This window comes from Astyanax mexicanus, chromosome 13 (genome assembly GCF_023375975.1).
Source record: "Astyanax mexicanus isolate ESR-SI-001 chromosome 13, AstMex3_surface, whole genome shotgun sequence".
Lineage (NCBI taxonomy): Eukaryota > Metazoa > Chordata > Actinopteri > Characiformes > Acestrorhamphidae > Astyanax > Astyanax mexicanus.
In genome coordinates, this window is record NC_064420.1 from 25,870,001 (window position 1) to 25,884,211 (window position 14,211).

Here is a 14,211-nt window from a genome sequence, read left to right on the forward strand (position 1 = left end):
AAACACTTGTGCAGACCATTATAACACTCCACTGAAACACTCGTGCACATGACTGTAACCCTTGTGCACGCCTAAAACACTTGTGTGTGTTTCAGTGTGTGCACACATCTTCATACAACTGAAACACTTGTGCATATGACTGAAGCACTTGCACACATGAATCAAACACTTGTGCAAATGACTTGAACACTTGTGCACACCACTGGAACCCTTGCAAACACCACTGATGCTCATGTGCACCACTAAAAGGTTTGTGCACACCACTAAAACACCCTCACACCACCGAAACATTTGTGCACATCGCTAAAACACACCACATAAACATGCACATACATCTGAAATATTTGCATGTTCACCACTGGAATATTACTGCACACCACTGAAACTATTATGCACACACCTCTGAAACACCACTGCACACTACCAAAATAGCACATGCACACATATATAACACTACCACACACCACAGACACATTTGTGCACACCTCTGAAACACTTGTGTACATCACAAAAACAATTGCGGTAACACTTTCTATGAATGTAATCTTTATGAGACTGCATTTATAAGGCATTATAAACATGGCTATAAATATTTATAAAAATGCATAACCCACTATAGCCATGTTTATTAAGCATTATGACTTGTGATCATAATACATTATTAGCTATGCTTATGATATACATGTTAAAATAGTATATATCTATCATTAATAATCTAGTCCCACTAAGAAAGTCTGTCACTTTACTTAGAGCGCACAAAGACCTGTTATAATACATTATAATTAATATTATATTCAAGACAAGTATAATTCATGAGTGGTTAAAAATATATTTATAGGATTACTGAGGGTGTGTTTATAAGTTGGAAGCTGTTTTAGTCATGATACAAGTCTACAAGCTGGGACTGAGTTTCTTGGAATTGACATATAACATGTTATAAACACAGCTATTAATGCATTATAATCACAGTTCATGATGCATAATAAACATGGCTATGATGAATTATAGAGTTTTATAAATATGTATAGCCATGTTAATAATGCCTTATGAAGGCATTATAATGTGTTATAAATATGTTTATAGAGTCTTATAGAGATGGCATTCATAGAAAGTGTCACCACAATTGCACATACCATTAATACTCTTGTGACTAGAAACATGACTAGAAACACTGCACACACCACTAAAACATGCACACAAATCTGAAACATGCATGTTCACCACTGGAATATTACTGCACACCACTGAAACTATTATGCGCACACCTCTGAAACACCACTGCACACTACCAAAAGAGCAAATGCACACATATATAACACTACCACACACCACTGAAACATTTCTGCACATCTCTGAAACCCTCATATCCCATAGTCTGTCACAGAACTGCAGATACACTCTTTCCTCCTCTTCTACCTCTACCATCCTTCCTCTCTCTTGCTGTCTCTCCCATCATCTCTTCCCTATAACACTTTCTCTCTGTTTTCCATGCTTTCTCTGTCAATCTCTCTTCTATTTTCCTGTCCCTCTCTCTACTCCTTTCTCTCTCTCACTTTTAATCTTCTTTTTCTCTGTTATTTTTCTTATCCTCTACCTCACCCACCCCCTCTCTAATCCACATCTCAGTTTTTCTCACTCTCTTTCTCCTATCTCTCTCACTCTTTCATTTTCTCTCTCTATCATCATATATTCCCTTCTCCTACACATCTTCTCTCTCTCTTTCATTTGCCCATTTTCTCTCTCTTCTATATATCTCTCTCTCTTACTCTCATATCTATCTCACTCTCCTATTTCTCTCTCTCTCTCTCTGTCTTTCACTCTCCCAATCTCTCTCTCACTCTCTCTCTCTCTAATTTCTCTCTCTCTGTCTTTCACTCTCCCATCCCCTCTCTCTCTCCCTCTCTCTCTCCTCTCTCTTCCCTCTCCCATCCTCCAAGTTCCTATCCCTCTCCTCCCTCTCCTCTCTCCCTCCATCCCTGTCTCACTCTTCCATCTTTCTCTCCCATCTCTCTCTCTTTCTCTCTCTCTGTCTCTCTCTCTCTCCCATCTCTCTCTCTGTCTCTCTCTCTCCCATCGCTCTTTCTCTCTCTCTCTCTCTCTCTCTCTCTCTCTCTCTCTCCCCATCGCTCTCTCTCTCTCTCTCTCTCTCTCTCTCTCTCTCTCTCCATCTCTCTCCCTCTCTCTCTCTCTCTCCCCATCTCTCCCTCTCTCTCTCTCTCTCTCTCTCTCTCTCTCTCCCCATCTCTCTCTCTCTCTCTCTCTCTCTCTCTCTCTCTCTCTCTCTCTCTCTCGGGCTGGAGGGTTTGGAGCTGCGGAGCTGCGCGAGAGCAGCAGCAGTAGGAGGGAGGCGCGCGGGCTGAACGCAGCAGTTAGAATCGTCTTTTAACTGTTTTTGCCGGGAGCGCACGTGACCTAAACGGATTCTCCAGCGCGCGCCGACAGTGAGTGCTGTTCGCGGTTCGGCGGGGTTTCTTTTTCTTTCGTTATTATTGTTAGTATTAATATTGTTATTATTATAATACAAGTCATTTCTGCTCGGGGTTGACGTTTTTACGTAAGCTCTGCGCCCCGCCCCCGGTGTGACGTCATGCTGGTGTCGGTATGGTATGCGAAGAAGATGGGCAGGCGCTTCATCAGCAACGTGAGGAGAGCGAAGAGACACAGACAGAGGATGGTGATGGTAGGGCTGAGTCACGAGCAGGGGGAGGGTGTGCGTGTGTGTCTGTCATTGTCTGTGTGGCTTTTGGATATGTTGTGTGTTTGTGTTTTTTGTGTGTTTGTGTGCGTGCGCGCGTGCGTGCGCGTGGATGAGCGCGGACCCTGTTTAGTAAATGAAGGTTGCCATGGTTACTGTTTCTAGCTCTGGAGTAGCCATGTGTGAACAGGTGCTGGACACCTGCTTGCCCCACCCACAAGCCTTAATGATACATACCTACACACTGTGTGTGTGTGTGTGTGTGTGTGTATGCTCTTGGGAGTTCCAGCTAAAATAGTAACTAGTCAATACTACTAGTAGTACTGTAGTAGTAATAGTAGTAGTAGCTATGAAATGACTAGTAATCCTTATGTATGACATACATATATTTATACATATATTACATATATATATATATGTAGGTATGATTTTTATTATTATTAAATATTTCATAGCTAATATCTGAAATTAGTTTTTATTGGTAGAATACTTACTGGTGTGGCCTTAAGCTAAAATTGCTTGCCATATGTTGCTAATATCAGAAAAATGTCCCATATTTATTAAACTAGGATGTCTATCCAGGATCAGTTAAGGTTTAGGGAATTCTATTAAATAGCTAATAAATGGTTATCTTAGATCTGTACTTTTACTCTGAGATGCTTAAGAAATTGGCACAGTAAAAGTTGTGTTTTTGTTGTTTTTGATTAGCTTATAGAATAGATGGGCATGGGTATCTAGATGGAGGGTTGTGTAGATTGGAAAGCACAGCCCATCAATCTCACTGAGCACTACAGGTTACCAGGGTTACCGGTTTGGTGTTATCATGGGTTACTTGCTGGAGTCAGTTCATATGTTGTCATGGCGACTAAGGACCATGACTGTGATTGTTATTTTGTTTGACTGCGCTGAGACACACCATCATCCTCACTCGCTTAGAGTGTGTCTGTTCCTAACATTAAGATTTGTTTCACTCTCTCTACAGAAGGTTGTTTAGGGTGAAACACTCACACTCAATTAAACAACACACCAACAAAACACTCACAGACACCAATGAAACACTCACACACAAACACACAGACAGATATGAAACAAATACACAGATATGAAACACTCACACACAAATATTCCCACAGATATAAAACACTCACACACAAACATTTCCACAGATGTGAAACACTAACACAGATATGAAACACTCACACATATATGAAACACTCACACACAAATACTCACAAATAGGAAACACACACAAACACTTACATATATGAAACACTTACACACAAACACTCCCACATAGATTAACACTCACAAAGATATAAAACACCCAAACACTCACAGATATGAAACACACATAAACACTGTCAGTTATTAAACACTTACACACAGACACTTGCACATATATGAAACACTCACACACAAACACTCCCATAAAGATTAACACTCACACAGATATAAAACACTCACACACAAACAATCACAAAGATATGAAACACCCAAACACTCACAGATATGAAACACACATAAACACGGTCAGTTATTAAACACTTACACACAAACACTTGCACAGATATGAAACACTCACACACAAACACTCACATAGTTATTTAACACTTACACACAAACACTCACACAGATATGAAACACTTACACACAAACACTCACACAGATATGAAACACTCACACACAAACACTCACATAGTTATTAAACACTTATACACAAACACTCCCGCAGATATAAATCACTCACACACAAATACTCACACAGATATGAAACACTCACACACAAACATTAAACACCCACACACAAACAATCATACAGATATGAAACACACATGCACTCACACAGATATGAAACACTCACACAAACATTAAACACCCACACACAAACACTCATACAGATATGAAACACACACATACATAAAACACTTACACATAAACATTCACACAGACACACCCCAATTAACCATTCACAACTACGATGAAGCAATCACACACAACGTTTAAACACTTGCACACACCAATGAAACACACACCAGTGAAACACTCATGCACACACCAATTAAACACTGAACAAACACTACACGCAGACAGAACTCTTGCACACTAATGAAACACTCACACATAATTGAAAAACTCACACACCTCGTACACCAATGCCCTTGTGCATACCCCCCTCTCTCTCTCTTATCTCTCTTTCTCTCTCTCTCTCTGTATTAGTTTAGTGCTGAGGATGGTCAGTCCTAAATGAGTCTCAAGGGGGAGAGGAATCTGCTGATTCCTGCTGGAATCTGCTGCTGAATGCTAATCCAATCAGCATTCAGCTAAAACCATGTTACGACTGACTGAATCCAATCAGCATTCAGCCACAGCCATGTTACGACTTACTGAATCCAATCAGCATTCAGTTAAAACCATGTTACGACCTACTGAATCCAATCAGCATTCAGCTAAAACCATGTTACAACTTACTGAATCCAATCAGCATTCAGCTAAAACCATGTTACGACTGACTGAATCCAATCAGCATTCAGCTAAAACCATGTTACAACTTACTGAATCCAATCAGCATTCAGCTAAAACCATATTACGACTTACTGAATCCAATCAGCATTCAGTTAAAACCGTGTTACAACTTACTGAGTCCAATCAGCATTCAGCTAAAACTATGTCACGACTTACTGAGTCCAATCAGCATTCAGCTTAAACCTTGTTACGACTTACGACTGACTGAATCCAATCAGCATTCAGTTAAAACCATGTTACGACTTACTGAATCCAATCAGCATTCAGCTAAAACCATGTTACGACTTACTGAATCCAATCAGCATTCAGTTAAAACCATGTTACGACTTACTGAATCCAATCAGCATTCAGCTAAAACCATGTTACGACTTACTGAATCCAATCAGCATTCAGCTAAAACCATGTTAAAACTGACTGAATCCAATCAGCATTCAGCTAAAACCATGTTACGACTGACTGAATCCAATCAGCTTTCAGCTAAAACCATGTTACAAAATACTGAATCCAATCAGCATTCAGCTACTTTTATGTTACGACCTACTGAATCCAATCAGCATTCAGCTAAAACCATGTTACAACTTACTGAATCCAATCAGCATTCAGCTAAAACCATGTTACGACTGACTGAATCCAATCAGCATTCAGCTAAAACCATGTTACAACTTACTGAATCCAATCAGCATTCAGCTAAAACCATATTACGACTTACTGAATCCAATCAGCATTCCGTTAAAACCGTGTTACGACTTACTGAGTATAATCAGCATTCAGCTAAAACCATGTCACGACTTACTGAGTCCAATCAGCATTCAGCTAAAACCTTGTTACAACTGACTGAATCCAATCAGCATTCAGTTAAAACCATGTTACGACTTACTGAATTCAATCAGCATTCAGCTAAAACCATGTTACGACTTACTGAATCCAATCAGCATTCAGCTAAAACCATGTTAAAACTGACTGAATCCAATCAGCATTCAGCTAAAACCATGTTACGACTGACTGAATCCAATCAGCATTCAGCTAAAACCATGTTACAACATACTGAATCCAATCAGCATTCAGATACAACCATATTACGACTTACTGAACCTAATCAGCATCTAACTAAAACCATGTTACGACTTACTGAATCCAATCAGCATTCAGCTATGGCCATGTTAAGGCTTACTGAATCCAATCAGAATTCAGCTCCAGCCATGTTACGACTTACTGAATCCAATCAGCATTCAGCTACTTTTATGTTACAACTTACTGAATCCAATCAGCAATCAGCTAAAACCATGTTACGACTTACTGAATCCAATCAGCAATCAGCTAAAACCATGTTATGACTTACTGAATCCAATCAGCAATCAGCTAAAACCATGTTACGACTTACTGAATCCAATCAGCAATCAGCTAAAACCATGTTATGACTTACTGAATCCAATCAGCATTCAGCTAAAACCATGTTAAGACTGACTGAATCCAATCAGCATTCAGCTAAAACCATGTTACCACAGCTATTCTTATTCAGCTACATCCGTTCTTTCTGGAGCATATTGAGCAATTGTGAATATCATCAGTTCTTATAAAACTTTGACTAACTATATATTTCATTACAGAGAACACAGTCAGTCCTGTTTAGCTAGATAACAGCCAGTATATTTATAAAATATAAAATAAATAAATGATAAAATAAAAAATACTGTACTAAGTATTGAAATGTACAAGTTGACCTTTTCAAGAATCTTGTCCCTACTTATACATTTTGCCTACGTCAAACTATTGAAATAAAGTTTGTTTTGTTACATTTTTACCATATCAGCCAGCCCAACCATGAAGGATACATCAGTTGCGTCCTTAAATTAGCTCTGAATGTTGTTCGCATTTCTCAGCTGTTTTTGAAAGTATGTTTCAGTATGGAGTTTGAGTGTTTCATTCATACACCTGCTGTTCCATAGGCGTGCAGAGGGAGTTCAGTGTAAGATCACTTGGACGTTATGCAGATCGCACGGTTGTCAGTCTAGAACGTCAGTTTGAGTGGGTTGGCGTGAAAGCTGTGGTGAGTGTTGAAGCTAATGGGCTGTGGAATATGAGCTCTGAAAGGCTTACTGGAGCGAGCTGAATGCCTTTTTGGAAAAAAGCCTCATCCTGCTGTTGCCTGGTAACCTAAATGTGACTGATGTTCCAGCGAGGAACCCGGAGAACCTCTCTAGGTGTTCAGAGAAGATTTAATGGAGGTCTGTTATCTGTGACTGTAGTGGATTGTTTTTCAGTAGAAGGAAGCTGGTGTTTAGACTTCTGTAATTCTGTAGTCTAAACAGATCTAAACAGATCTGAAATTGTCCAATCAGGATTGTTCTCTCAGGGGTATTTTGGCAGACTCAGCCGAAACATCCCTCTGATTGGCCCAGAGTGTTCCAAGGATTGCACATTTAAATTTCAGGTCATACATCAGCAGCCAGAGCCAGAGAAAGCAAAATCGACCATGCTTTCGTTTTGTGGGTAGATGATGCTCTCGCTCCTCATCCCTACCATTGTGATGCTGGTGGCACTGGCATCTGTTGGCTGATGTATCAGAACTGGGGAACCAGAATTTTCCTTTCTTTTGAACTTGTTCTCACCCTCCTAGTATCAGAAGCATTGCGAGTGATACGAGGTGTCCTAGTGAGTAGATGAGTTCATTTGTGAGATAAATGGGTAAAAATAGAAAAGTCCCAATCCCATTTCAACCCTTAATTCTACCATTTAGCCCCTACCCCCCTTTTTTTAACTTGTACATGCATAGGGCTAGGGTGTCCTGATTCTTGCTAGGCTAAAGGGGGAGGGGGAAGTGTTAGGGGTATATGACCCATCAAATTAAGATTTTTCAGAGACACACACAAAACAATGATCTTAGAATTACAGGCAATATGGCGGCACAAGCCACCAAAGAAACCCACAATTTTTAAAGGGAATTTTTCTTGTTAAAAATGATGATAACCACTATATTTACACAGGTATATGTGTAGTTTCAGTGTTTTATGGCTGTTTTCTTCATTAAAAGCATACAAAAAAAAAATCACAAGTAGTTTGTCTCAGAATATAACTAGCTAGCTAACTTTTCTGTTCCACCTTAAATAGTGCAATAGGGGTGTAACGGGTACAGACAGTCTAAAGAAGACTGGTGGAACCAATGAACGTAATGCGGAACTAATGTTTACAGGAGTGTTGTACCCGAAAAGTGTAGCTGTAGCACTGCTACTGACTGCCCATAGCAAGTCCCAAAGTTCAGTGCACCAGAGAGTGCAGGTTGAAGCTGTGCTCAAAAGCTGATATTTCTTTAAAAAAACTTAAACACTGAAATGCATCCAGTAAAATGCTTAGAAAAAAATATCTGTTGTTTAGTGTAGTTTTCAGTTAAAGTAATCCAGTTTTTATTGTTCTTAATAAAGCACCACAATCAGGCTCATTGTTTGTTTGTTCCAACAAGATCCAAAAGATGGAGACTCTCATGATGACAGTAGGAGAGAACCCTGGTTTCAAGCATTTGATAAAAGAGCTCAAACCCCAGTACAACATTCCATCCCAAAAAACAAAACATGAGGCTATACATGTTATAGCTGAGGCTATACTCTTTATTTTTTCCACCAACCTTCTACCGAAAACGTACCGAACCGTGGGTTGTTAATTTTCTGTACCGTGACACCACTACAACAGAGACTATGGCATTTAAGGTGGAAAGGAAAAATAAAAGTTAATAAAAGCAGATATTGCTCTCCATCACATTATAATGCTAATTATAACTATTATAATGCTAATTATAACTATAATTGCTACCCCGCCTGCCACCTTTCAGAATACATACAATAAAACCCTAAAGTTAACTAGTTAAGCAGCAGTTGCTGAACTTTAGCGCCCCACTGCTATAACCTATAGCTATATCTGTATCGGGTGCTTGGAGGGTTTCCTAATTCTTAGAGGAAGGATTTCACCTATTCCCCTCTTGTAACTCTGTTTCAAGTGAGAGGATTAAACTCGAAAACAAGGGGTAGGGGTACAAAAGAGAAATGGGATTCGGACAAAGCAGTCGGGACTTCAGTGGTAGAACACAATCAGGAATCAGCCTGAAATTCACATCCTGGTGTACGGATGTGGGGATTCAGTTTTCAGCTTGGTCTAAAAAAAAAACCCATTCTGGACTTTTTTTAAGACTCTAGATTCTAGAGGAGAGAAGGAGAAAAGGGAATTAGAGAGAGAGAGTGAAGGTGAAGAAGAGAGAGAGAGATGGGGGATGGTCGGAGGCTGCCGAGAGAGGAAAAGAAATAAAGAAATCTCTTTAATTAATTCAAAGCCATGAAAACACTGGAGAGAAGGAGCGAGCGAGGGAGAAAGAAGAGAGAGACAATAGCAGAGTGATGAATAAATATAACTCTGAAATGTCTGTGTTTAAACACACTTCACTGGATATATTAGTGTGTGTGTATGTGTGTTAGTTATGTAACTGCTGTAGGGTATAGTGTGAAACAGGCTGTGAGTGATCGAGCTTACACCACTCTCTCATTTTCTCTCTTACTATATGTCTCTCGCCCTCTACTCTCACTTTCCCTTTCTTTCTTTCTCTCTCTCTCACTCTGTTTCTCTACGTCTCTCGCCCCATTGTGAAAATGTGAAATCAGCTGCTGTCTGTTCATTTTTGACCACCAAGTCAGAACACTCTGACAGTGACACACACACACACGCACACACAAAGGACAGTTCCTGAGTGGATTTAAATGTGAGTGTATAGAAGTGCTCAGCACAGCACACACACACACACACACTCTCTCTCTGAAGTCACACTTCGCTCAGTGAAACGCTGACGCTGCTGTAGCTGAGATACAGAGAGCCAGCGGGGAAATTAGCATTATGTAAATTTAGCATTATGATAGGAGTGTTTGTCTCTGACCTCACAGTGCTTTGATATGATTATAAAGCTGTTTAGCCTCTTTTTACACATTGTTTCCAGCTCCGCTCCTCTAACACATGCAGTCAGCTGCTCTCCTGATGCACTGTTTGATTCCAGAGGTCCACAGTTACCTCAGCAACTATCAGTCTTTCCCACCAGCTTGACCTGAACTCCTCCACATCTCAATCACTGACACTGCTGAGGTAGTCATCTCTGCTTTGGCTTATGTAAGAGCTTTCTCTGAAGTGAGTTGATTGCACCTTTACTTCCTGAGAGCTCTCCCTTTGTGGAGTTTGCTTCTTTTAGTACTTGAGAGATCACTTAGCAAGATAATTTGCTTGGCTATTTAGATTCTGTGAGATCCTATTGTGGAAGTTTTGTTGGTATTTTTTGCAGGATTGTATGGTTGGACCTTTAGTTTCTAAAACAGACAGATCTTTCAGTGAGATTTCGTTTCAGTTCCTGAAAGATCTTACAGCAATTTAATTTAATTAACCCTTTAGCTCCTGAAAGATCTTTTTTATGAGATATTTTGGTTGGACCTTTAGTTGTTAAAGATCTTACAGCAAGATTATTTAATTAACCGTTTAGCTCCTGAGAGATCTTTTTTATGAGATCATTTGGATGAAGTTATTGGATTAAAAAAATCTCTCTGTGAGGTGGTTTGACTGGATCTGTTGGATTGACATGTTTCTGTTAGTTAATATGATTGGTCTTTTGTTTCCTGGGATTTTTCTGCACAATAGTTTAACCTTTATTTCCGAAAATATCTTTTTATAAGATAATTTGGTTGGATCGGTTGGACTGACAGATCTTTCTGTGAGATTTCATTGGACCTTCAGTTCTTGAAAGATCTTACAGCAATATAATTTAATTGAACCTTTAGCTCCTGAGAGATCTTTTTATGAGATAATTTGGTTGGACATTTAGTTGTGAAAGATATTACAACAAGATTATTTAATTAAACCTTTAGTTCCTGAGACATCTTTCTAAGAGATCATTTTGATTAACTTATAGGATTGAAAAATCTTTCTGTGAAGTGGTTTGGCTGGATTTATTGGATTGACATGTTTCTGTTAGTCAATATGGTAATATGGTTGGGCCTTTAGTTCCTGGGAAATTTTCTGCATGATAGTTTGGTTGGACCTTTATTTCTGAGGAGATCTTTTTATAAGATAGTTTGGTTGGGTCTGTTGGATTGGCAGATTTTTTTTGTGAAGATTTTGTTGTACAGTAATGTAATTTAATTTAATGAGCTTGTTGGATTGACATATATTTATTTAAAGGACGATAAACAGATGCATACAGGGCTAAACATACCTTAAGGGGGTACACAGTTCGGAGTCTAACACGGGCAGGGCAATATCAGAGAACAGGCAAAAATCAGAGTCGAATAAACAGTCCACTGGTCAGAAAAACACGAATTGAGCAACAACACAGGGCAGGCAAAAATCGGAGTCGAGGTACACGAAAAAAAAGGTAATACACGGAATAACAAAACAGAGATCAGAGAAACGCGTTGTAAAGCAGGACGAACCAAACAATACTCAGCAAGGAGTGAGAGTTCTGTGCAGGCTTAAGTACCCGGCCAAACAGGTGTTAGTAATTTGGAGAATTACTTCGTGGAAGCGTCACATGATCGCCAGAGTCTCTGTGTGGTGTGTTCTGGGTATTGTAGTCTTGAGGTGCAGAATCGCAGATAGAGCTGAGTGTGGGGGAAACGAGAGCGCTGACAGCGCCAGGGGTGACAGTTGGAAATTTAGACCCTGAGAAATATTTTTATTAGATAATTTGGTAGGGCCTCTGGTTTCTGTAAGATGTTTATGTGAGACAGTTTATTTGGGCTTGTTGGATTGAAAGATCTCTGTGTGAGACTGTTTGGCCCTGCTGAAATAAAAGATCTTTATGTAAGGTGGTTTAGTTGGACTGTAGTATTTTCTGTAAGATAGTACTGCAAAGTTGTTTAATTATATCTTTTATTTCTGGGAAATCTTTTTATTAGATCGGTCTGCGGTTTCTGTAAGATGTTTACGTGAGGCTGTTTATTTGAGCTTTTAAGATTGAGGGATCTTTGTTGTAAGTCTGTTTGATTGGACCTGCTGGACTATAAATCTTTATGGGAGGAGGTTTAGTTGGCCTTTTTGTTCCTGCAAAATCTTAAACATCTTCAAGGTGTTTTCTGAGAATGATTTTCATTGAGATCATTTGGTTGAGCATTTAGGTTGTGAAAGATTCTGATGTAACTGCTGAAGGTTGTTTGGTTGGGCCCGTTAGCTTGTTGTGCTTCAGCCTCATGCTTTTTTAAAACGTCATTTACATTTAATCAGTCAGTCAGAGTCTTCACGGCTGCACGGCTGCAGAGTGCTTCAGCTCAGAGTGAACATTGAGCTGTGAATCTGAGAGCACACTCAGAGTGCTCGTTTGGTGTGGGAGTGTGCATTCAGTGTGAGATTAGAGTGCAGACTGGATTGAGCGTGCCCAGGTGTGGGACTGCAGCAGCACTATCATTGTTGGGGTTTAAGTGTGCACTCAGATGGACAGTGAAGTGCACACTTAATGACTAACGCTGCCTGGTTTAACAGGGGTCAGAGTTCAGATATGTGCCTGTGCAGTTTCATCAGTTTTAGTTATACAGTGTTGTCCAAACTGTGTAGCTTGTTTCCACCATCTCTCTGCAAAAAGTACAAGCTATAAAATGAAAATGTGTAAAATTATGTTGTGTTTTTTGCAGTCTAAATTGTTGAAACTGACAGAATTTTTAAATTACAATATTTAAAAAAACGATTCTTAAGTCAATAAAAGTAGTAAGACTGTGGTTTAATTGTGTTTAACTAATATATCTCATGGTATTTCCCCAGTTTCATGCTACAGTATCTTACAAAAGTGAGTACACCCCCATTTTTGGAAATACACGGTTCGTACGGTCATGAAAAACCTGGAAAAGTCATGGAATTTAAAATGGCAAGTTTTGGAAAAATGAAAATACCCAGAAAGTTTTGGAAAAGTTTTGGACATTAGGTCTACAAAGCTTTGTGTTTCAGTTTATTGATAGAGAAAATCTATTTTGATATAACAAAGTTATATCAACATCTATATATATATATCATTAGGACAGTTAATTTAGTAGTTTGGCTCTACACAATGGAGTTCTCAGGATCTGACACACATTTTATTTTTAAAGATTGTGTCAGAATTTTTATAAGATTAATTTTAGACCTGCTATAATTGTTTTTTATTATAGTTTTAGTTGCTTTTTGGTTTCATTGTCCATGTCTGCACTGATGCTTTGGTCATGAAAAATTGTATTGTCATGAAAATTGACCTTGAAGGCATGGAAAATCATGGGAATTTATTAGTTTAAAAGTGTAAGAACCCTGTAAATATTTTATTATACGTTTCATGAGACAACATTGGCCATATGACACTCCTTGATACAATGTAGTCAGTGTACAGCTTGTATAACAGTGTAAATTTCCTGGGCCTTTAAAATAACTCAACCCACAGCCATTAATGTCTAAACCACTGACAACAAAGTTTTAATATTTTGTGTAATTATTTGCCAGCATTTACCAGAGTTAACTAGAACTTAACAGGTTACCACTGTAATCTGCTTTACTACTAAGAACGACATCATTGAGGTGGTGGATGCTGGAAACCATGCACTCCTCCACCTTCCATTTAAGGATGGCCCATAGATGCTCAACAGTAGATATTTCATCGAAATCGATCGAAATTATGTCATGGTTTCGAGCCTCGAAGTCAAAAAGAGGATCGACGATCCCTCCCTCTAAGCTACGCAAGCACACACACGCTACGCAAGTGGCGCAGCACGCTACGCAAGTGGCGCAGCACACTGTAGCCGACGCCGCGGACATTGTGACTGCTGAAAGAGCAGCTCTTTCTCCAGAGAATGTGGACATTCTCATCTTCTTAAAGAAAAACTTGAACATATAAAAATAACAGTTGTTTTGTCTAGCCTCAAATATGTTAATAGTTTTGGTACCTTAAGGAGCATCTTTCTCTCAGATAAAGTTAATAATATATCTTTATTAAAGAAAAAAACTTCTCATTCTCAGGGACG

General features: G+C 39.2%; 2 protein-coding genes across 9 annotated transcripts in view; one reads left to right on the forward strand and one right to left on the reverse strand.

The window, feature by feature from the left end:
• Positions 1 to 14,211, reverse strand: part of LOC103037426 (C-reactive protein) — a 190,755-nt gene that overhangs the window by 52,766 nt on the left and 123,778 nt on the right. The window lies entirely within an intron of this gene.
• dlg4b (discs, large homolog 4b (Drosophila)) overlaps positions 1 to 14,211 on the forward strand; it is a 70,805-nt gene that overhangs the window by 30,802 nt on the left and 25,792 nt on the right. The window contains exon 1 of one of the 8 annotated variants that reach the window (XM_049463195.1): positions 2,308 to 2,680. The exons of the other annotated variants lie outside the window; for them this stretch is intronic. Coding sequence (XP_049319152.1) covers positions 2,588 to 2,680 — 93 coding nt within the window. The 5' untranslated portion in view covers positions 2,308 to 2,587. Of the gene's footprint in view, positions 1 to 2,307; positions 2,681 to 14,211 lie in introns of those variants that run through there. 8 annotated transcript variants of the gene reach the window in all.